The sequence below is a fragment of the Gekko japonicus genome, unplaced genomic scaffold (genome assembly GCF_001447785.1).
Source record: "Gekko japonicus isolate JY-2015 unplaced genomic scaffold, Gekko_japonicus_V1.1 scaffold268, whole genome shotgun sequence".
Taxonomy (NCBI): domain Eukaryota; kingdom Metazoa; phylum Chordata; class Lepidosauria; order Squamata; family Gekkonidae; genus Gekko; species Gekko japonicus.
In genome coordinates this window covers 167,873-192,707 of record NW_015167064.1, presented here as the reverse complement: position 1 = coordinate 192,707, position 24,835 = coordinate 167,873, and the positions used below count along the sequence as shown (strand labels likewise).

The 24,835-nt window shown below is 43.2% G+C and overlaps 1 protein-coding gene across 1 annotated transcript in view; it reads left to right on the top strand.

The window, feature by feature from the left end:
• RUNX1T1 (runt-related transcription factor 1; translocated to, 1 (cyclin D-related)) overlaps positions 1–24,541 on the top strand; it is a 97,786-nt gene extending 73,245 nt beyond the window's left edge. Inside the window, exon 11 of the mRNA XM_015412657.1 lies at positions 24,266–24,541. Within this exon, the coding sequence (XP_015268143.1) occupies positions 24,266–24,541 (276 nt within the window). The remainder of the gene's footprint in view (positions 1–24,265) is intronic.
• The last annotated feature ends 294 nt before the right edge of the window (positions 24,542–24,835 follow it).

Here is a 24,835-nt window from a genome sequence, read left to right as displayed (position 1 = left end):
ACCCCAAAACCTGCCCTCCCCAGGGTGTACCCCTCCAATCTACAGGTATTTCCCAACCCAGAGTTGGCAACCATGTAATCAGCTATGGAACTACTTTCCAGACCCTTGGAACCCAGAAAACATGGCACAGGAGGAGGTGCTCTTCTACCTTAGCCGCCACTGTGTAACACCCCCCTCTCCCTCAAAAAATAAGTCAGAGGTGGAGAGAACCATATCTGTTACCATGAGGCTGTCCTCCCATTCTACCCACTTGGGGCAGCAAAATGACTTGAGACAGCCCTGCCTTATAGCTAAGCAGAAGGAAAGAAACATGGCTTGCCTCCCTCCATTTTCCGCTTCCCTCTGCCGCCCCACCAGCCACAGTCGGGACACTCATCTGGAGCTTCCTTCTAGATCTCGTTATATTTCTTCCCACAACAGGCATTACTCGTAGTCATATATATTTTTATTTGTGTTGGCAAGCTGTTTTCAAAATGAACTGCCAAAATGTCTGAAATGGTTGAAAGCACTAAGAATGGACGAGCTGGCAAATACTGTTAGGCCATTAGTCCTCCAAATCCAGTCTTACCTAGTCTCTACCCCTCAAGTCTTCAGTCCTCAAGCAGAGGAGATCTTTTAGACGATCTGTGATCTACCACTGAGCCAGCTCTTAAAATTACAAGCAATGAGGCTATATCTAATTAGCTTTTCATTGTTGTGGTACCTGTGCAGTCACACATGGCATCCTGTCCACGTGCAGGCCTACCACAGAGAGGTTTTTTGAAGCTCAAAATGCTTCGCTCCGTCCCCCTCCCCCACACTGCTTTCCTGCCTTCTTTGCAGTGTGATAAAAAGGAGGAGAAGTGTACACAAATTGTACTGTGTATAAAAGAAGGAAAAGGAAGGGTAAGTCCTTAGAAAGTGTCATTGATTGCTGAATGCAGTTGACACAGCATGGTTTGCTGTTGGTCTGCGCTTTCTTCTTCATATGGAGGAAGCTAAGAGGGACAGTACTACTGAGCAGACTGGGGGTTTTCTGCAACACATTCAGATACTATGTTAAATTGGAACATAATCTAACTGTGATTTATAAAACAGTTGTTTGTTGTGCCATCTGAATGCAGCTGATATTACTCCCATATCCTGGAAGAAAGATAGGACAAATAACTGAATGCGGGCAAGCCACAGCTTTACTGGTTGAGTAAGTGGGGAGTCTTTAAGTGGCATAGATGGCTTAAGTGGCAATATGCAGTTTAACAATGTATTTGGATATGTAACACATTTATTTGTAAGTAAATCTCTTTAGTTTTTAATGAAGTATAGGTTGAACTTATATGACCCGTATTTCTTTCCCATAAAAGCATGCACACATGCCAAGGTGATAAAATACTGTCACAGGAAACTCAACAATGATTTTCTTTGTTGAATTTCCATGCCTTTACCAAATTCTTTCAGGGGGAGGGTCAGCACATTATGAATAACCACAATATAAATAACCACCAAAAAATGAAAGACAATGTCACCTTGTGATGACATTTCCATGTAACATTGGCCTTATAAAGTCTCTTTAAACAAAAACACGTACTGTGGAATCGCTATGTTCATTTTCAACTTAAAATTTATATGGCATGCCATTTTAAAAAGAAACATGACTCAAGGTATGATTTTTTTTCAAAATAGTTTTCAGTTGATGAAAGTCGCTTCTGACATTATAGAAATTATTATTTATTGGAAGCAAGTACATTGTTCTTGCAGAAGAGAGAAGAGTCTCTGTACATATGATAGCGTAGGCCTGGGGGTTCTCTGAGGAGGGGGAAAGTATTAGCAGAGTTGTGAGAATGTTTCCTTAATTAGAATTTATTATTTCAGGATTATGTGTAAATGGAAGGGTGGGAGAAACAGCATCTGGCGGGGGGGGGAGTAGAATTAAAGCCCAACAAAGGCTAAATTAGAGATGAAGTTTGTAAACCTCAATTCAGACTACAGCATGTCAGGGAAAGCTTTGGATTTTTATGGTGTAGGACATATGGCACCATATATTACAGGAAATCAGGAGTGAGAGAGCAGTACATTCTGTTGCCAGTCCTGAAGTGTTTTGGATAAAATAAATTCTTGTGTCTTTTCAGAGAAAATAGAAATGTTAAAATCCATGCGGAAAGGAAAGTCTTGATTAAACCTACCCCAATAAACAGATGCTAAGTATAATTCCTTTCAGTTTAACACTAATGAGAGATTTTGTTCATGGTCTTTTCTTTTTAAGATAGCCGGTTTTGTTGTTGTTGTCAAAGGCCGTTTACACATCATAAAGTCCTTCTGAGAGCATAGCTTTAATTAATATCTGCAGTTTGTGAGAGGTCTGGAGTGTTTATGCATCTGAGATATCTGTGTGCTACGAAGGGTGATCATATCATTCTGGAGAACCCTTTGCTCAATGTATTCAGTGAGCTGGTAACGTTTGAGTGACTTGGGTTAAAAAGATTCAAATGAGATCCTTGCCCCATCATGAAAGAACTGGCAAAAATCACAGGCAGATAAATCAGAGGCATGCTGCAATACGTATCCATTATTTAAGGAAGAGTAAGATTTTAATTGGTCCCAGGCATCTCCAGAGATGAAAGGCTGTTGTGGAATCACTGGATGCCCAGAGTTTCAAGTTAATGTGTAGCAGATGACTAAGGAGGAGACAAAAGGAATTGATTTTCAACATCTGAAAGTTTTCTCAGGAAGAGAGTTGCAGAGAAGTGTGTGTAATTTTTTTAGTGCTTAACTGTTCCACTGCAGAATTAAATACGTTTTTTTAAAAGAAACAGCATGTAACTCAGCTACACCAGACCATTTTCTTGTCATTGTCTCTGTAGATGCTGGTTGTTATGGTCATTGTCCTCACCATGTGGCCATATACGTTTTTTGCTATGAAAGTTGACATCAGAAAATGAAATACCCAACAGGAAGAAGCAAGTTTAGATTAGGTTGGTACATGTAGAGCATATTACCTCAATATGTGGAAACTAAGACTTCCTTGGACTCTTACAGCCAGAGAAATGCTCCCTGCATTTTGGGTGCTGTTGCTCCTAGAACATGCACACATCTGGAGGAGAGAAGGGTTTCCTTCAGCTTTAGCTGTGTGAGAGCTTTGCTTCTGTGATGTCATCCCACATAGTTGAAGCAGCTTGCACATGGTGGGGGGCCCATTGGATGAGTCTTTCACAGAGGGTGACCACTGCATTCTGTTGTACTCACATGGCTGCACCACTGACATACAGCTTACAGCTTGCATGGGATTGCATCACAAAAAATGAACTCCCTTATGGGCTCTGATGGAGACCTGATTCTCACTGAGATGGTAAGCCAGTGTCTGGGCTAAAAGTGTAGGTGGGAAATTTCATGAGAGAATATACTTTCATGCCAAAAAAGACACCTTACATTGAAAACTAGACATCGAGGAGAAGAGTATTCTATTTATTTAGGTATTTATATCGTGCTTATTTCCCTGTGAGTACCTAAAGTGGCTTACAGCAAAGTTCTTCCTCCCTCCATTCTGTCTTCACAATAATGTTATGAGTTAGGTTAGGCTGAGAGAGCACGACTAGCCCACAATCAACCAGCAAAGTTCCGGGGGGGGGGGCAGACTTGAACCGACATCTCCCACATCCTAGTCCCACACTGGCCCTGGCCTAGTTTTCTCCCTACCATGTACAGAGAATCCCCCACCCATTTTTATGGAGAAGCAGTCAAATTCAAATAGAGAAACGCAAGGCAGGGCTGAAGCCTGTCTGTATTAAGAGGATTTTCAAACTGGATCAAAGTTGGAATTATCAATCCAAATATATTTTGTTTGGACTTTGTTTCCATTATTGCAATTTGAGAAAGTTATATGATACCCCCAAATCCATGATTTCAGTCTTACCTTGGTTCTAAGTCTTGCAGTGCTCAGCTCTTGAATGGGCCCCCACCCTGTGCTCACAGGAGAGAATTTTAAAACCCAAAACCATTTATATGGAATTCAGAATGATCTGGTTTTATTTTTATAACCTACAGTTGGGATCCAGAGAGCTGCTTCAGGGTGCTGTGCATACCCAGTGAGATTTCGGATTTGGTTCATCTTTGAATAGCAGCCCCACCTATTCTAGGCTACCACAGACTGGTTTAGCAACGCCTCTGCTTCAGAAAGCATATCCATAGCATGGGGGAAGGGGAGGCTGCAGTCATAGAAACAATAGTCCAAGGTCACATTAGGCTTATGAAACAAGTTGAACAGTTCTTTGAGTCCCCGTTTCCGTTTTTAAGAACTGTAACTTAATAACGGTGTGTGTCAGTTTGACTGAATCCCAGTGATGTTGGCAAGCCAAGGCAATAGCCTGATATCTCATGTCTGTAATTTGCACTGTGAACATAATAAAAAATGTTGAGTCTCAGGCTCAAATGACACATTGTGGTGGACATCCATAATCTGATCCCCCCATACGTAGTTTAATCTTTTAAGAGTAGCTGTGGTGGAAAGGAGACGAATCAAAGCTGTGGAACCGGGGAAACAGTGGTTAAGTCTTTTCCCCTGCACCATTTGTATAATTAAAACCTTCTTTTCCCCACCCTCAACTACATAGTCCTGGGCTGTTCCTGCCAAAGTTCCTGCCTCTTTGGGGACACTTTAGTTCCTTTGGGAGGTGGGGGTGGGAAAGACCCAGTCTGTAATCTAGCTGCAGAAATGGGATTTAGCTGGTGCTGCTTTCACAAGCTGTGCTGTCTTCATTGCTATTTGCATGGAACAGTCTCCCAAGCAGTTTTCATAGAAACCTCTTTAGCTTTAGATGCATTTGAAGCAGCTCTTGCTCATCTTCATTGTACATCATGCAGACTGTATCTCCATTAATGAACTGGGTGAAAGAATGGCAAAGATGCTAATCAGATTTCAGGTTATACAGTGCTATAGAGGACAGGATGGAATGACATTGATAAATTGGAGCACTAGACTATGAAACAATAAACGAGAAAATTTGCACATTTAAATCTAAACACAGAAAATGAATCCAAATCTGTAAATGCTAAAGGGGTGAGGAGAGAGCTGGGTTATCTCTTGAACATGCCTGGAGGATCTAGGAATAACAGTACAGCACAAATTGAATCAGCAACTTTGCACCAAACTGGATAAAAACAAACTAAAACCCAGATATCATTTGGGGTTGCATTAACAGATGCCTAATATTCAAGGCCTTGAAACCTGTGAAAAATCATTTTCCTTTTGAAGGCTTGTTTTATTTCCCCTGATTCTGTTTCAACCCTTCTGAAGAATACAAAACTGCTACAGCTTTGTTGTTTGTTTGTTTGTTTGTTCAGTTTATACTTTGTCCTCCTGGCCAAAGCAGGCTCACGGTGGCTTATGTCAAGAGATAAAACACATAAATAACAATTATAACATCATAAAAACCTTCTAAAACCATTCAATATTACAAAGTGCTAGCAAAGATCTGTAGTAATAGTATTGCTTGGGGATGGCGCTAACAGTCATATTGATATATTCAGTGGTCTGTCTTGATGGTTAGCTCATTGGTCTTTCCATATATACTATGCAAGCGCAATGTAGATGGTGAAACCAGGGAGCTCTATATCTTCCAATTGTTGTTGGTGGCAGCTCCTTAATTAAAGGCCTGGTGGAAGAGCTCTGTCTTGCAGGCCCTGCGGAACTGTAAAAGGCTGTTGTTGTTAGCAGGCTTGGACTTGTATGATATTGAATTAGAACATGAAAGGCTACATCTCAGTCCCATTTACTTAGGCCAGTCCTAGGTACCTTTTCATACTCCCATGGCTATGAAATAGTATGAAAAAAGTAATTTAACTATTCCAGGATACTATAAACTTTTAAAGACTCTGACCACTTGAAAAGAATTTGGGCTGTGGAGTGATTAATTAAGACTGGAAGAAATGTGCTTCCCGTGATCCTGATTTGTTCCTGCCTACCAGAACTGTGAGCAACTACCATTTTTATAGCATCCTGGAATGGAGGTATGTGTGAAAATAGGACTGAACATTGTATGTCATGAGATGCATACCCCCAATCATTAGTTTTCTACCCATCCCCAAAGAATGGGAAGAGAGAAATAAAAAAAGTATCTTCTCCGTTTCAGGACTAGATGAGCAACTCTTTGCAACCTTGCCACAAATCTCAGCAGTCTAGGAATGGTGCTTTAGGGCTAGGCTGCTGTGGTTCTGGGCTAGGTGAAAGCTACTAATGTCACCCCAAAGCTTACTATTCTCATGCTGCTCTGCTACTGGAAATTATTTTCACTCCCAAAGAAGCTCAGGGCCGGGGAGGGGGGGGGGAGCCTGGATGTTCCATTAGACCTCTACCTGGAATGCCCTGAGGGAGGAGGAGGCAAAGCCACCTTATTTTCACCCAGCCAGAGGCTTCTTTCTCTTTATTTCTAGAGCCAGAACCCACCAACAATTAGCAGTTCTAGACCTAGCCTGGTATTACAGTGGCTATTATCCATGACAACTAAATGGAGACTCCGTGTTCAGAGGAAATAACTCTCTGAATACCAGTGCTTGGGGGCAACAGCCGAAGAAAGCTTTGGCATCCGTGCCCTACTCACAGCCAACCCAAGGGCCTCTGTTTGGCCACTGTGTGAAACAGGATTCTGGATTAAATGGACTATTGGCCCAGCACAGCTACGCCTATGTTCTTCTGTAATACATCCAGTGAGGATTCCAGTGCAGGGCAGCTATATTTTGCTCTGTCTTTCAGCAGTGGAGTTGTGGTTTCTGGTGGCTATGTGTATGTGGAATCTGAAAACATGGTACTTGTAATAGTTCATCTTTCCTTCATTCCCTTTTTTTAGTCTCCCTGGCCATTTGTTTATGCAAAGTGCCCCGTCACTAAAGTTCTCAGGTTCAGTTCCCACTTCTCTTTCCTAATTTGTTTGTTTATTTATTTATTTGTTGGATTTCTATACCGCCCTCCCAAAGGCTCAGGGCGGTTCACAGGCGGCAAAGCCGGAATCTAAAATACAATAAAAACATATAATAAAATACAATATTTATACCACAAAACCATCCTATAACACGGTGCTATAACATTCAACCAAGATGGGAATAACCATCCAGCTTTGGTGGCCAGATATTGGTAGATATTGAGGCAGAACAATGTACCTCTGTGCCATTTAGCTTGATAAATGAGATCCATGTCCCATTGCTGGTTCTCTAGTGGTATTGTTGTGGTTCTTGTATATTACTATTTGTATTACCATAATTGGGTATAAGCAAAATTCCATTGGTATATCATTGTGCCCCATTGGTACAATCAGGGGTCATTTTGTAGAAAAAGAGGTGCAGGAGCTCATTAGCATAACTTATTTGCATATGCCACACACCGGAAGTGTGTCAGAAGGCAACACCCGCCACGCAGGCTCCACTGGACTGCTTTGGATTGGTAGCTATTGGGGGGGCCGGGACGTGCAGATCTGTCCTTGCAGAGGAGGGAGAGCTTGTACCTGAATAAAACCTGGTCTGAAAGGTGCCAGTGGACTGTTTTGGACTGGGGGGCCGGGGAGGGCTCTGCAAGTTACCTGGCTGCTTCTTGCTCTGACTGAGGGCTGCTGGGAGAAGGGGGTGGGGCTTGTTGCATGTGCCCACCCCCTGGGCTCTTTACTGCCGGAGCTCTGCTCCTGTGCGCTCCTGCAGGCAATGACCCCTGGGAACAATAGGACCAATCCATTGCCAGTCAGTGGATGTAATTCATGGATTATATCAAACTGTAAATCTCTGAACCTTTTTTCCATTGCCCCCTAAGAGGTTTGTACACATAAATACATCAAGCTGCTTTATGCTGAGTCAGGCATAGTAAATATCTACTCAGACTGTTAGTGGCTGTCCAGCGTGTCAGGCAGAGCTGTTTCACATCACCTACTACCTGATCCTTTTGACTGGAGTTGCTGGGAACTGTCTGGAGGAAAAACATGCTTTAGAAAACAAAGACAGGAGTAAAACAACCTTTCAGCATGACTGTCTTAGAACCACTGGTATTTCTTTACTACTGACTTACTGCTATAGATTTTTTAAAGAAAGCAAACTAGGCAAAAGATGATGTACTCATCAGAAGACAGTTTGGCTAGGGACCAAACCATGTGTGAACAGGCTTCCCTTTAGTGACTTGCTGTGCTTGCCTTGCCTTTTTGACTGTTGTGCAAATGAATAGTGAGGGTGACCAGCTTAGTGAATTTACTGCCAAGCTATTGAAGAAGTCGAAACATCTGTCTTCTGGTACCAACATTTAATGACATTTGAGAATTTACACATAGTGTGTTCTTCATTGATTGTGTCAATTGTAGGGTTCCTGCTTAGCTAGAGCAGAAACTTTCCTTCAGACATCTGCTTAGATAAAAAGTGCAGCTGATCCAACAATATGATGTAGGTTTATCTGTCTTGTGACTGTGCTTGGTTTTGTCGATTTTGAAAACACCGTATCTAGCATTCACCACCCCATCTGTTAGCAGATTTTGGAAATCATGGCCAAACCAGAGACACATCAGTGTGTGTTCGAATGATACAGCTCTTTTGAATAATATTGCATTTCGTGTTTGTGACATCACACTTGGGTTACTTAATGGGCTGTATATGGGGCTTGTCTGGTTCAGAATATGGTTCAGAATGTTCAACTGGTTCTGAATGTGGTAGCTAGTCAGGGGCTGATGGGATGGAAACATGGGAATGATGGGAACATTTCATCCACCTTGAAACAGCTGTATTGGCTGCCAGTTTTTGGGGTCTCGTTCAAGGTGCTGGTTATGATCTTTAAAGCCCTTCATGGCCTAGGGCTTATACATCTAAAGGACCATCTCCTCCTATATGTCCCTGTGTGCCAGCTGCAGTCTCCAGTCTGCCACCCACCACATGCTCCCCCACTGATGGTGAACATCACCCAGAGCCCATTCCTTTTTCATCATGGCTCCCACTTTGTAGAACAGGCTCCCTGAGGAGATGAAAGAAGTGCCATCATTAGCAGTCTTCAAAGGTGCTACAAAGCCATGGTTTATTCACCATGGTTTTTAATGGCATGTGGACTGCAGGCATCTTTGGGAAGGGAGCAAAATATCTGGGGTTTAATTCTGTTGGTTTAAATTGTAATGAGAACAGTCAAAGTATATAAATGACACAATGTAACACAGGATTGTGAGGACTCTCTTGCAACCGTGCCTTGAAAGAAACAGAATTTTTTTCCCCTGTGGATCTGACCATACTCACTAAATTAAAGCCAATGGGCTTAGAAAGGTATGCCTCTGCTTAGCATGGCACCACGTATAACATCAAGAACATGATTCATACGTGAGCCAGTTGGTGACTTTGAAGCTTTAGTCTCACCCAGGGACAGAGACAAGGGGGAATATGACCCTGTGATTCTCCTGGACCTCTCCACAGCTTTCTATACAGTTATATGAGGTCTAGCTGGATCAGATGGAGATGAAGAGCACCATGCTGTAGTGATTCTGATCTTGTTTATTAGATTGGTTCCAGAAGATGGTGCTAAAGGGCACATGCTCAGCCCATGGCACTTGGTGTTATGGATTCTACAATCTGCCATGTCCCCTGTGCTGTTTACCATCTACATGAAATCACTGGGAGAAGTTGTTTGGAGATTTGATGTATGATATCATCAGTATATTGGTGATCTACCCATCCTTTCATCTGAGTCAGGTGAGGCAATATTAGATCTGAATATATGTCAGTAGGCAGTAATGGTCCAGCTTAGGACCAATTAACTGAAGACCAGTCCAGACAAAAACTAAGGTGGTGTGGTCTGGTAATACAGTTAATGGTGAACTGTCAAGTCAGTCTGTTCTGAATGGAGGGCATTGCCCCGCAAGTAGCTGGATCACAGTTTGAGATTATTAGGTTTGGTTTTACAGATGGAGTCTCAAGTTTCATTTATGACATGTAGCGTGTCAGCTACAGCCTTTCCTTGAGAAGCGAGATCTGGCTATTACTATATGTGCTCTCACCACATCCAGACTAGGCTATGCAGTGTACTTCACATGAACCCCGTTTGGAAGATATGATTATTGCAAAATGCCTCAGTGTAATTGTTGGCTGGCATAGAATGAAGGAGACGCATATTTGCAGTCTTAAAAGACCTTCACTCAGGGGTGGTTTTAGGTACAGAGCAACCGAGGCAACTCTGACTGGCTCTCCCTGCAGCCACCATTGTTGTTTGCCACTGCACCACCCTAGCACCTCTTCTGGGGCAGATGGGATGGGTGGCTGGCTGTGCTGACATGGGAGGAAGGGTGAGGGATGAAGGTGGGGGGCCTTCACTGGCTTCCCATTTATTTCTGGTGAGCCCAGGTTATTTAAAGGATTGCCTGCTAGCTTACATAAATTCCTATCTATTTGGAGGGGTCCTTCTCCGTATTGCCCCACCTTAAAGATTAAGGTGGCTGACTACCACAGATAATAACTTTTCTGTCTAGGTGCATCATCTTTGGAACTCTTTCCACATTGTGCCTAGTCTTTTTAAATTTAGTGTAGCATTGCTTGGACATTGAGTTGACTTTTCCCCCTTGTAAAGTCTCAGTAGCTTAATTCAGACAGGCACAAACATGGGTTGTTTGCCCCTCTCTCTCTCGATGTGATTGACAATTTCCTGGTATTAGAATCTGTGAATCAAAGGTCCCGGTCACACGGGCAAGAAACTGCAGAGGAGAAGTGTGGCTGTTTGCCCTGCGGCAAACTACTGCGCAGTTACGCGATCAGACCTCCTGTGGAGGTCCTGTGGAGGTACCGTGGAGGTTTCATGGCAAGGGAGAGGTGCCGATCACAGGACAAGCCGGCGCGCAACGAAGAAGCGCGCGCCGCGGCAAACTGTTTTTTATTTTTGTGTACATGACAAATGCCCATGCTCCGTTGGGTGCACATGCGCATCCACAGAGACTTGGACAAAAAAAACAACCTTATTTGCAAGGGGACATGGGCGGGCGCCGGATGCCACCGGAAACGCGATCAGACGCCCGCCCTTGCCCCGCAGTTTCCGGAAACTAGTACCTCCAAGGTACTAGTTTTTTGCCACGCAGTTTCGGCTGGAAGCCTCGGTTGAGCCACGGGAGTGCTACGCTTCCCAGATGTGCTGGTGAGATCGCGCCCGGAAACTCCGCCTGTTTTCCATCTCACTTGTGTGGCTTCTGTTACGTGTGACCACAGCCATAGTTAGTTTGCCCAAGAGTTATGGAACTAAGATGTTCTCGATCATGTGCGATGTATACGAGGAGGAAAGGGGAGAAGTAGTAGTCAACCATGAGATCAAACTATGTCCATGCTCCTTATGAATAAGCAAAGATTTATTGTAGCATCTTAATATGGCCAATGATTATACTTGCTCTGTTTGTACATGTTGCAACTTTTCTTTTTCATTACTCCAGTTTTCCATGCTTGATATATTAGGCTGCTGTTTTTACCATCAAACCTGTTTTTTATTGTTGTGGGTTTTGTTATTATTTTAATACTGTTCTGAAAGCCTTTTAGACTGTGAAATGCTTTAAATAAATAATGTGCCTAACTGAATGGGATTATTCATTGGCAAAATTAAATTGCATAATGCTGTCTGGTACCAAAAGGTAATAGTGGTTGTTGTTGTTTTATTAAAAAGATGTTTAAACCCTTTGAACACAAATGCCATTTGGAGCTATGAAAAAGACTCTGTTACTTGTATTTTAAATATTCTGGATATTAAGTCTATTGTTAGGGTTCACATCCTATGGGGATCTGCCAGAACCTAGGTTGCTGTGGATAAAGGGTTCAAGGGAGTTGCATTTGTCATTATTAATTCCCTGATTGCCCTTAAACAAATTACTTGTGTTCCTCAGTGTTTTTCATCTGTAAAATGGGACAAATGAATTCTGTGTTGTGTGTCTAAGAAGTGGGGTAAGTTAAGAGTTTGTGGTTGTATATGCTTGCGAATTCTCTGGTGTAGATTCACTATGTAGCCATGGGCTAAACATTTATTGCGGTCCAGGAGCAAATTGGGCCAGCTGTCAGTCAGTCAGTTAGCCTTTATTGGCATAAAACAATACCTTAAAAGAAGATTACCATAAAAGAGACCATTTTACAGACTACATACATATTGTTCCAAGATATTACTCATGTTGGTAGTTTTTCCTGTTGTAGCTTTATAGCTGATTGTAAAAACATGGCTACCTTCACTGATATTTCAGGAACAGAGTCATTCAGAAGACCGTGCACTTTTAAAGCATCAGGAAGGCCCGTCACGGTGGCTAAGATAGGGTTTAAATATCTAAAACATATATCTACATAAAATTGACAATGCAAACAGTAGCACCTTAAAGATCGACCCGATGTTCAATGTGTACACTTTTGAATGTAAGCACTCCCTTCATCATCTAAGGTGCTGCTAGACCGGAAGCTAGCTCTTCTGATGCAGACCAACACCTTCCTGAAACTACCCATTAGAGTGCTACTCTTGGGCTGAAGACAGATCACTAGAGAGCTAAGACCCCATGCTTCATATACGACGACCCAGATCTGTTTTCAGCATGAATCATCACCAGTGACTTAACTGCTGTTTGGAGCCCACCAGTGGCACAACTACTTCCAGCCAACAAAAGCTAACATAGCACCTCCATCTGAGTTTCTGAAATCTCCCAAGCTGAAGGAGGCAGGGGTCATAGCCGTAATGCATGACGGCCATCTGAGAGGCACAAGGCTGAAGAGTGAATCACTGGGATGAGATTTTGAAGGGAGGCTGAGAGTGGTATAACTGTGGTGTCTCTAGCCTTACTTTCTCTCGAAAGTTTCTAAAATTGGACAATAAAGTAAGATTTTGGAGCAAAGGAATTGTTGCAAAACCTTTGGATAACTGTTTTACATTTGTTTTGAGAAGGAGATTTCATTCAGGAAGGACAACCCACAAACTGTGTTTTCATCTTCCATCCAGGGGCTCGAGTTCTGCAAACCAGCCAAGTGTCATTGATCTCCTTCCACCAGTCAGTCTGGCACTGAATCACACAAGCGACTTCTTATAGAGCTTGGAATAATAATTACTATAATTATTATCATGTGGTGTTGTGTGTGGTATAGCCAGGAGATCCAAAGAGTGTCTGGCTGCCTGAAGTATTAGCTCTTTTTATGCACCACTAGGTGGTGAGCTACACTTATTTTGGGGGCTGAGAGAGCTCTGAGAAGCTGTGACTGACCCAAGGTCACCTGCTGGCTTTCATGTCATGGAGTATGGAGTGAACCCACTTCTCCAGTTTAGAGTCCGCTGCTCTTAACCACTACACCACGCTGGCTCTCTTAAAGCTTGGTGGCTGTTCTGCACAATTGTGGATAGAAATACAGCAAAGGTATTTTAAGAATAAGAACAGATGTGTCAGAATACATGCCTAAATCATTATGAAGGTCATTTCCTCCATTTCTTCCACTGCAGAACAGCTTCTGTTGTTGTTATTGTTGTTTTTGGTGCGCTAAACTGTTTTTTATTGTGGGAGCATTACGGGTGCCTCTTGGAACAGACAATTCATTGTACTACCTTTTTGCATGTTCTTTGAAGCAATCAGGAATGAAATCCAATAAAAATTATTCCATCAACATCAATGGGAGCATGACTTTCTCACTCCATTTGAAACTGATGAGACTTAAATGTGCTGAACTTCTGCTGTATTGCATCCCATGGTCCCACATTCAAGCAGGCATAAATTGCAATCTAGCAGTGCTGTCCCTAGCACACATTCTACACTTTCCCATTGTTTGCTACGGTACAGAAATGTGTCTGATGGCTCTTCATCCTCTTTATCCATTCCCTCTGTTACCGTTCAGTGATCTTGTATGTATTTCTCCCCTTTGGCAGTTCTAAGGCCCCAGAGTGGCACACTCCGTGCTGCTGCAGTAGCTCCTAGTTCTGGCATGAATCCAGGGAAGGAGCACAAAATGCAAGAGGGAGAAGGCAGAGGAGAGATGATCCTATCCCCGCTTGTTTGTTGTTCTCTTCCCACGCTTCAGCTGCTTCCCCTTCTGCATGGCTTTCCTGCTGTTCACATATGGAATCAGCCTGCCTGCTAGATCAGGACCATAATGCTTTAGAGTGTGCATTCCCAAGGTCCTCAAAATAAATTGGCTAATAGTAATAATGCTGTAGGTTCTTTCTCCCGCAAAAGAAGCCCTTGACTGGCATTATATTGTAGGTTATAATAGAAAGCTAATACAGCAGTAGAAGGAAGATACACGCTGCAACACACTTGTTATGCAAATGTGCGTTGAGAAATGTTGCACTGGCTCTTTTAAACACAATGCCTTAATACATTAGCATGAGCCACAAGCTGTACAAATTTAAACACAAATGTTACATGCTTTTATATCACACTAAGGCAGTAGTAAATCATAGGGGAAAATGAGTTTCAGACAATGTAGAGATAGCTAAATACTTCTTGAAAAAGCTGATTTGTCACTCACACTATTAACGTATTTTGTCAGTTGCTGAACTCTTTCTGAATGGAACAGGCAAGGTTCCACAAAAAGCTTAAGGAATCAGTCAGCTAAATCTATGAGCAATAAGTGATTTTATTGCCATACTAAATGCCACAGGACATAGAGGGCCACTTTTATCACCCGCTTGCCCGGGGGATAGTAGTCATGTGCCGGTCTAGATGCATGCCATAATTTAGCCCAAGCCATCCTCACATAAAATGTCTACTGCATGGAGACATTTTGAGAGTTCAGCCATGTAGCAGCTAAGCTACGTATCATGTCATTTATAATAGCAGCTCAATGTGGTGTTCAGCTATTTTACTGCTTTAATCTAATCCTCGCTATACTTATTGCTCAGTTATTTATGCAACTTGACTCTAATTAGCCCTTCCTGGCAACTAACCCCCATCTCACCTTCTTTCTACCTATATGTAATTGTTGAGGAAGTCTTGTTTCAATGTATCTGAAGAAGAGTGCATGCACCCGAAAGCTGATATCCAAAGTTAAACTTTATGAGTCTTACAGGTGCCTCTGGACCAATGTTCCCTCTAAGCTGTGGAGCCTTGTGAGCAAAAATTCTACTTTGTGAGCTACTGGCATTAAAGTTGTGAGTGAGCGATTTGTCTACTGCATAAATCAGTTTGCTCTGGAGCCCTCCTTCCTGAGCTGAGACAAAAATGTGTGAGCTGGAGGCTAAAAAACTGTGAGCTGGCTCACACTAACTCATCTTAGAGGGAACACTGCTCTGGACTCAAACTTTGTTTTGTTCAACTACTGCCACTGTTATAGTATTTATGTTACATAGAATGCTCTTTTTAAGCAGTGTGGTTAGAAACCATATGTCCTATGGCTTATCCACACAAGAGTCACTGTTCACACACTAATATTTACCAAGGCTGCATCCATGCATCATTGCATATTGCACTACAGTAATAATTCTTAACTGGGTGGGCTTGTCCACAGCAAAATATAAGAACATAAGAGAAGCCAATGTTGGATTAGGCCAATTTATTTTATTTATTTATTGTTAAATTTGGCCCATCTAATCCAACACTCTGTCACACAATGGCCAAAAATACCAGGTGCCATCAGGAGGTCCAGCAGTGGGGCCACTGCTGGTCGTGAATGACAACGTCTGGTTGTGAATGATTTGTGAATGATTACTATAACATAGTGATAGCGCTGTATTCAACAATGTATGGATCTTGATGCCTGGCATGTGCAAGTGACCAATTTCAGTTACTAACATATTTATTTATTTGGTTTCTAGACCACCCTTCCCTGTGGAACAGGGCTCAGGGCTGTGTACATCAATAAAAACAACATTCATACAGTGGATTAATGGTTAAAACAAAAATACAATAATTAATCTGATTAGATGGCTCTAAAACTTCCATTTGTGCCACTGCCTCATGGGGGGGGGGACAAGAGGCAAAAGTGCCAGCCAGATGGAAACAGTTGCTGTCTTCAGCCAAATGCTTGGCAAAACATCTTTGCCTTACATGCCCTGTGGAACTGGATTAAGTCCCGTAGGGCACAGATGTTACTCAGCAGAGAGATCCACAAGGTTGGAGGCAGGGCAGGAAAAGGCTTGGCTCTGGCTGAGGACAGCTGGATGTCTCTTATACCAGAGACCATTCATAGGTTCTTATCTGCTGAGCACAGTGCTCTTTGGGGGGTATACCAGGAGAGGTGATCCCAAAGATATATGGGTCCCAAACCTTTAAGGGCCATAAAGGTTAATACCAAAACCTTGAACTTGATCGAACACTCCACCTGGAGCCAGTGCAGTGCAGGATCTGCGTTGCTGCATTCTGGACCAGCTGGGAGTTTCCAGGTAAGTCTCAAGGGTAGCTCTACATAGAGTGAGTTACAGTAGTCTAATCTGGAGGTTACCATTGCATGGATTACTATGTGTAGGTCAGGGGACAGAACAGGTAGGGAGCAAGTTGCCTGACCTGGCGCAGCTGGAAAAATGCCAGTCTGGCATCAGATCCTGCAGAGCAGTCTTGAACCCAATTGGGTCCATTAATCTTCATAGGTGAGCATAAATCTACTTGCTGCCTAGACAGGAGGGGGTCAGAACACCCAACTGGGCCCTCAGGGCAAAGTGATCCGACCATGGCACTCTATCTTTGGCAATCAGATCTATATCAATCCGTATGCCAAAGATGAAATCCAACGGAGTCCATTTGAGAGGACTCAAGAGGGTGTGGAATTTCAGTGAGCCACAGCTAATCACACTTGATTAATACGGTAGTAGGGGAATTCAGTAGCGCAACTAAGATGGGACAGCAGCCCTGGACATAGCTTGGCAGGGTGCAAAATAGCAGCTATGAACTGTATTGACAGGTATTAAAATTATGTTGACTGGTTTAATGTTCTCTTGCTTCGAGGCTTCATGAGGACAGCAGGTCTGACAAAGTAGGACTGCTGTAATTTCTCATGGGCACTTTGCATGCAGCTTAATGCAGCAAAGCACATCCAACCATTTAAAGAGTTGGGAGATGGGAGGAAATCTAGGAGATGTAACACTGACAAGCAGTAAGCAGCTTCTGAGTAGCTGCAACAGTATCTGAGCAATGAGAATGTGACATTTCAGCAGTTTCTGTAACATTCACCGTTCTTAACTCAACCAGATGTGAGATCCCATAGTGGGAGAAGGTAGAATCGGTAGTTATCCCTGAACTGACTGCTACTCTATTGCCTCTTCATTTCAGTGACTTTGGAGTAAAGTGCCATTGAAATAAACACAGGTTGTGCAGTTGCTACTTGAGTGATCATCACTGCCTTAATGCTGAAGTAAAAGCAAACTTTTTTTGCTGTATCTCCCATTTTGACAGCTTCCCCCCCCATGTGATGCTCATAACCTTTCAAAATCAAACTACAGCAAACCCTCACCAGTCCAGTCTCTGCTGCTGAAATGCAAGCAGAATAAACCTGAAACCGTGGACTATGAATCAAAACCAGCTGATGATAGACAAGGAGCCTGTATTCCCAACCATTTTAACCACCCAAAAACATCTGTTTTGCTGTGCTAGTAATACCACCTTTTTAACAGAGTTTTTCAAAGATGGGAATAATTTTGCAATACTCCCTCATCTCCCCAGAAATTCCCAGTTCATGCATTTGTAATTACCTGGTTTAGTCTGCATGCTTAATCGGTTTGAGTTGAGTTAGAAATGCTGCATACATCTGATTTCAATCTAGCAAGGAGAACGAGCGAGCACCGAATATTGGACACTTAACTACTCTTGCATCTGCCAAAACATTCCTGTGCCAAAAAAAGAGAGAGTAAATCTAACGCTGGGACTGTTTTTGAAAGAAGCCACTTGACTCCGATTAAATGTTTAATTTCCTTAAAACAGTGTTTTGGATTTAGGTCTTTGTTCTTTCCTGGTAATTGGGATTTCTGTTGTAGTTTAGGAATCTCACTTATCGGCTGGCTTTGCTCCAGCCATCCAGCTGGCATTGCAAAGCTGGAGGGAAGTGAGCAGCAGGCATCCTTTCTGGTGGCTTCCCACTTGGCAGAGAGTGAAAGGCAGCAGAAATTGAGGATGCCATCATCTGGCTATATTCTTAACAAGGAATTTGTTATTGGGAATGAAAGTGAAATGGGGAATGAAATCAGGAAATCCTGATCTATTTGAAAGAAATTAGACCTCAGCAATGCCACTTTGCCTGCCTGACCTGCAGTGGAAACCATGGGTGCCATCAGTTTCTGGTGTATTTTCACCAATTCTGTTGCATTCTGGAAAATCCAATGCAGTCATGTAGTTGCCACAAAGCCAAGTTCCTTGCTCTTTTCCCTAGAGAGAGCAGAAGCATGCATCCATTTCCTGGAATGTGGAGATTCAACACAATCACTGACATTCACATGCATGTGGGAGGTGGATTTTGCTGGGACGAGTCACACAGTCACAGTAGTTTAACTTCAGAACTGGTATCCTATGCCAGGGCTCAGTCTTAAAGCCTGTAGTTGTAAAGAATATGCCAAGTGCCTTTCCTACATCATTTGCCTAGTGCAGAATTGCTATGGAGCACATTTTTATAAATGGAATAGTGCTATAGTGTCATGGAAGGGCTCAGGAAGATGCTTTTATAAATAAAAGGGGTCAGGACTGTAGTCTACACACCAGTTTGGTGTAGTGGTTAAGTGTGTGGACTCTAATCTGGGAGAACTGGGTTTGATTCCCCACTTCTCCACTTGCACCTGCTGATGTGACCTTGGGTCAGTCACAAGCTCTGGCACAGCTGTTCCTGAAAGAGCAGTTTGTGTCAGAGTTCTCTCATCCCCACCCACCTCACAGGGTGTCTGTTGTGGGGAGGGGAAGGGAAAGGGGTTTGCAAACTGCTCTGAGACTTCAAGTGAAGGGTGGGGTATAAATCCAATCTCCTATTCTCTTCTTCTTCTACTTCTGGTTCTGTGCATCCAACCACATGCCACCTTGATCCGTGACTTTCCTGGCTCATTAAAGTGGGCCACGAGGGGTTTCGAGGTGCCATAAGGGAGATTGCAGGAGCTATCTGCTGACCATCTTGGAATTTAAAGCACTTTATTATTATTATTAATAGTATGTTATTGGTTGTGGTTTTGTGATTTTACTGGATTTTATTGAATTTTATGTATGGGCTTATGCCTTTGTAAGCCGCCCTGAGCCCGCTCGCGGGGTAGGGCGGGGTAAAAATACCTGAATAAATAAATAAATAAATAAATTATCAACAAGTCCCTCTTGGAGGGACGGTTCCCTGAGGCACTCAAGGAGGCGATGGTCCACCCTCTCTTGAAAAAGCCAACTTTGTACCCGGCTGAATTGGCCAAGCTTCTATCCTTGATCCACTCCAGTCTGGCTTTCGCCCGGGCTATGGGATGGAGACGGCACTGGTTGCCCTTACTGACAACCTCCGGAGGCATCTCAATCAAGGCAGTGTGGCGGCACTGCTGTTGTTAGATCTGTCAGCCGCGTTTGACACGGTCGACCACCAGTTGCTGACCCACCGTCTCGCCAACATGGGGATACAGGAGCTTGCTCTTCAGTGGCTTGCCTCATTTCTCCAAGGTCGGGGACAGATGGTGGCGACAGGGGAATGGCAGTCCCAGAAGCACCCACTTGAGTGTGGTGTGCCTCAGGTGGCAGTGCTCTCCCTGATGTTGTTTAACATCTACATGCACCCCCTCGCCCACATTGCCAGGAGGTATGGGCTGGGTTATCATCAATATGCAGAATGACACCCAGCTCTATCTGATTTTGGGTGGCTGGTCGGGCTCTGACCCAGAAGATCTGAACCAGGCATTACAGGCCATGGCTGCGTGGCTCAGGCTGAGCCGGCTGAAACTAAACCCAGCAAAGACGGAGGTCCTGTGCCTGAGTTGGCATGTTTCGGGGTTAGGGATCCCTCTCCCGACCTTTGATGGGGTGCCGTTGGTGCCAGCGTCAGAGGTTAGGAGTTTGGGAGGGCTCCTGGATCCCTCCTTAACAATGGAGGCCCAGGTGGCAGCCACTGCCAAATCTGCATTTTACCATCTTAGGCAGGTTCGGCAGTTGGTTCCCTTCCTCGACCGCGGGGACCTGGCTACAGTGATCCATGTGACGGTCACCTCAAGGCTGGACTACTGTAACACTCTCTACATGGGGCTGCCTTTGTTTCAGATCCGGAAGCTGCAGCTAGTGCAGAACGCGGTGGCCAGGCTGTTGATGGGTCTCCCCAAGTGGGAGCACATCCAGCCTGGGCTGAAAGCACTGCACTGGCTGCCAATAGTGTACCAAATCCACTTCAAAGTGCTGGTTCTTACCTTTAAAGCCCTACATGGCCAGGGTCTGACCTACCTGAGGGACGCCTTTCCCCACATATACCCCCAAGAGCACTTCGGTCAGGGACACAACATCTCCTGGTGATTCCAGGCCCCCGGGAGGCAAAGCTTACTGCAACTAGGGCCAGACCCTTCTCAGTGGCGTCCCCCACCTGGTGGAACAAGCGCCCGGAAGACATCAGAGCCCTGCGGGACCTTATGCAGTTCCACAGGGCCTGCAAGATGGAGCTCTTCCACCAGGCTTTTATATAGGGGCCGCCACTATCACTACCACCACTATCAATGGTGGAGATAACAACGGGGTTAGGAGAGGTCCCCGGAAGATCTGCCATGATCTTGCATGGCACTGATACCACTGGACTGGCCTTGGACCACCGACAGGACAATATCACCCCAATGAAAGGATTGATACCATCTTCGGAGACCATCTTGTTTGTATGGAGCCCTTTATTCTTGTTTTGTTGTTATTTAATGGTTTTACTGTTTTATCCTGTTTTTATGTATGGGCTTGTGCCCTCTTGTAAGCTGCCCTGAGCCCGCTCGTGGGGAGGGCGGGGTAAAAATGTTAATAAATAAAAATAAATAAATGAGATATATCTGATACTTTTTGCATTGTTTCTAATTTTGTAATTCCAGTCCTGTTGTATTGCTTATTAGATGCCTCATGCCAATAACACAAGTACTTAACTTGTGGAATTCATTACCACAGTACATATTGATGGCCACAAATGGAGTTGACTTTAAAAGAGGGTTAGACAAATGCTATCAGTGACAGTTATCCATGATGACTAATGTTCAAAGACAATAAAAATCTACATGTTAGTGCTGGATAGCAGCAACAGAGAGATGCCTTGTTTTCTATGCCTTATGCCCCTCTGGTTGCTCACTGTGTGAATCAAGATGCTGGACTAGACAGACCAGTTGTGTGATCCAGCATGGCTCCTCTAATGTTGTTATCTAGGGAACAAGACACATCTGTATCCTTTGGTATTACTAATGAGTAGATAGCTCTTGTGTTACAGCTCTCCTGGACTCCTTGGGCAAAGCTGTGTATGGCACAACAGGACATTTATGATTGGATGTCCTAATGTCGTTTTCACTCTTGTTTAGCCCCATGGCTCCAAATTATAATTGAACCATGGCACCAGGGGAGGAGATGTCTGAGTCTCTCACAAAAATGCAACACCGTTTTCTCTATCTAAATATCCCCATAGAAGCTGCTGTTTACCTGGCGAGATGAAATACAGAAGCCCTTTACAGCTAAAAAAGTGTTGGGGTTACAATTCTGGATCTCTCAAACGATATAGGGTCATAAGCGTTGTTTACTGAGTCTGTCTCCATGATAGGAAGTTAGTTGTATTCACAGGCCAGGTGGTATGCTGTCAGTATATCTCATTGCTTTATTTATCTTTAGGAAGACTGACCTGACTGCACACGCAATCCAAGTCCTTGCTTGGAGTGGCAGTATTTTAGGAGTGCCAGTGCAACAGTTTGTGTTCCAAGGTGTGCCTGTAACATCGCTGAGACTGTTGGCTCATGTATGGCTGTATGTGTAATCTGAGCACGCTACCCCAGTATGTTGACAATGCAAGGCATTCTAGGATGGACCTCTTACATCATTTGGCGTGGTTAGGTGGCACTGCAAAATCTCTTTTGGTGTAGTGGCTAAGTGCGTGGACTCTAATCTGGGAGAACTGGGTTTGATTCTCCACTCCTCCACTTGCGGCTGCTGGATGACCTTGGGCAAGCCATAGTTCTGTCAGCTGTTCTCTCAGGAGCAGTTCTTGAAAGAGCTCTCTCAGCCCCACCTACCTCACAGGATGTCTGTTGTGGGGAGAGGAAGGGAAAGGAGATTGTAAGCCGCTCTGAGACTCCGAGTGAAGGGCGGGGTATAAATCCAATCTCCTCCTCTTTGGGAAGACTTTTACTTAGTTTAGTCTCTGTCCAACTCTTTTCAAGAAGTCAGAGCAGAAAATGGTTTAAAAGGAAACATGCATCTAAAATTAGTGATGCTGCTAAGTGTGAAAATAATGGGCTTGCAATGCAAATTTACCCTGCTTTGTATACTCTTCTTTTTTATGGGTTGATTTGCCCTGAAATTATTACTCCATCCTCTGTTACAAAATGGCAGTGCTGAATTTCATGTATTTCATCAAATATGTCTTTATGGAATATGGTCCACTGTAGCCACACTTTCTTGTACCCCTTTAGTTGTATGAGAAAGCTTTTGCGCAGGTGGCTGAGGTTTGGAATCCCCCCCCCCCCAATTCCCTGTGCTGCATTAAAGCTTCAGAGTTGAAAAAAACAGGGGAAGCTGCTGTTAGGGACAAAAAAGAGTGGAAACTTTCTGTATGCCTAGAGTCAATGAGATACAAGATGAAAGGCAATGGCACAGCAATATGTCAAAACAAGAAAAAAATGCATGTGCCCAAATTTAGCATCAATGATCAATACATTTAATTAGACATATAAAGTAGAACTAATTTTCCAAAAACAGGTAGAAATTCACTGGTGAACTTGAATACAAGTAGAAATTCACAGTTGGAGTTTTGCTATGCAACTTATGTGAATTCCAGAAAGTCCTTAATCTGTAAGAATGTAGTAGTGTTTTGCCAACTGACTTGACGAGCCCCCAGTTCTAAATCCATTTCAGTGATTTTTTTTCAAAAATCATGCTGGATACAGACATCCATAAAGCATATTCAAATGCAGCAATCTTCAGTGATTCTTTCATAAATACAATAACATAATACCATCAACATACAAGTAACTGCACTCACAATACTGTTGTCAGGCTTCCCAGTCAAAACACTCAGCAACATTCCTTCAGAAGTTTTAGTTTATTGAGAGTTAGTACTTGAGACACCATGAACTCTTGTGTCAGGAATAGCGGGATGAAGGGTAGCCTGTACAGTTATGCCCCTTACAAACCAGCCTCCCTGATGCAGTGAACCCAATAGGCAAGCACCTGTAAACGCGGGCAAAATACAGCAGATACATTCCCAGCAGGAAAAGCAGACCCGGCTGAGCCGAGCCTTCAAGGACACCAAACAGATAACAGAGCGCAGTAGAGGAGATGAGGGGGGAAGGGAGGCTGAAGCCAAGGAGAGGGAGCTGTGCACCCTTCACATTCCAGACCATGGCAGCATTAGCTGACAACTGTAAGCAAAATTCAATATAAAATATTTCCAAATTTTATATTGAATTTTGCTTACAGTATTGTGAGTGCACTTACTTGTATGTTGATGGTATTATGCTATTGTATTTATAAAAGAATCACTGAAGATTGCTGCATTTGAATATGCTTTATGGAGGATGTCTATATCCAGCATGATTCTTGAAAAAAATTACTGAAACAAATTTAGAACCGGGTGTCCGTCGAGTCAGCTGGCAAAACACTACTACATCCTTTCAGATTAAGGACTTTATGGAATTCACATAAATTGGGGCAATGTTCCCTCTAAGCTGAATTAGTGTGAGCTAGCTCACAGTTTTTTAGCCTCTGGCTCACACATTTTTGTCTTAGCTCAGGAAAGATAGCTCCAGAATGAACTAATTTAAGCAGTAGCCAAATCACTCGCTCACAACATAGAATTTTTGCTCACAAGACTCCACACATTAGAGGGAGCATTGGTTGTGTGGCAAAACTCCACCTGTGAATTTCTACTTGTTTTAAACTTCACCAATGAATTTCTACCTGTTTTTGGAAAAATTGTTCTACTTCTACCTGTTTTTGAAAAATTTGTTCTACTGTATATGTCTAATTAAATTTATTGATCATTGATGTTAAATTTGGGCACATGCATTTTTTTTCTTGTTTTGCCTAGAGTCAACAACTTTTCAGTTTGGGTTGTAACTTGTGTTTTAACATTTTTAACTAAACCAAGCTAGACTTAACAAATCTGTCCGATTAATCCCACAAGTAGTACTGAGATGAACATTTGAGCCAAATGATTAATTTCTTCTCTGTTTTCTCTTTCTCTCTCGGTCTCTTTGCTGCCCCTACAGAGTTGCTGGAACTGTGGCCGTAAAGCTAGTGAAACCTGCAGTGGTTGCAACACAGCACGATACTGTGGCTCATTTTGCCAACATAAGGACTGGGAGAAGCACCATCACATCTGTGGACAGACACTTCAAGCCCAGCAGCAAGGAGAGACACCAGCAGTCAGCTCCTCAGCAACATCCAATAGTGGAGCCGGGAGCCCCATTGATACACCACCAGCAGCTACTCCTCGGTCAACCACTCCTGGAACCCCATCCACCATAGAGACAACTCCTCGCTAAGACTGAACTCAGAACTTCTTAAAAACAAACACAAATACAAAAAAAAAAGATTCCTCATCCTCAGAAGCTCAAATTTTTACTGAACTGACATATTTCAATACTTTAAAAAAAGAACTTATATACTGTATCTTGAGGTAGACGTAAAATACAGAAGGCCAGTAACGGGTCATAATGACTTCTTCTGGATAACAAAGATATCTTTTCTTTAGGAAACTGAAAAGAGCAGATAATTTAACACAAAAAAATGGTAGATTTGACCTCCTCCCTGTTATTTTCCAGTAGCTGGGATTTTAA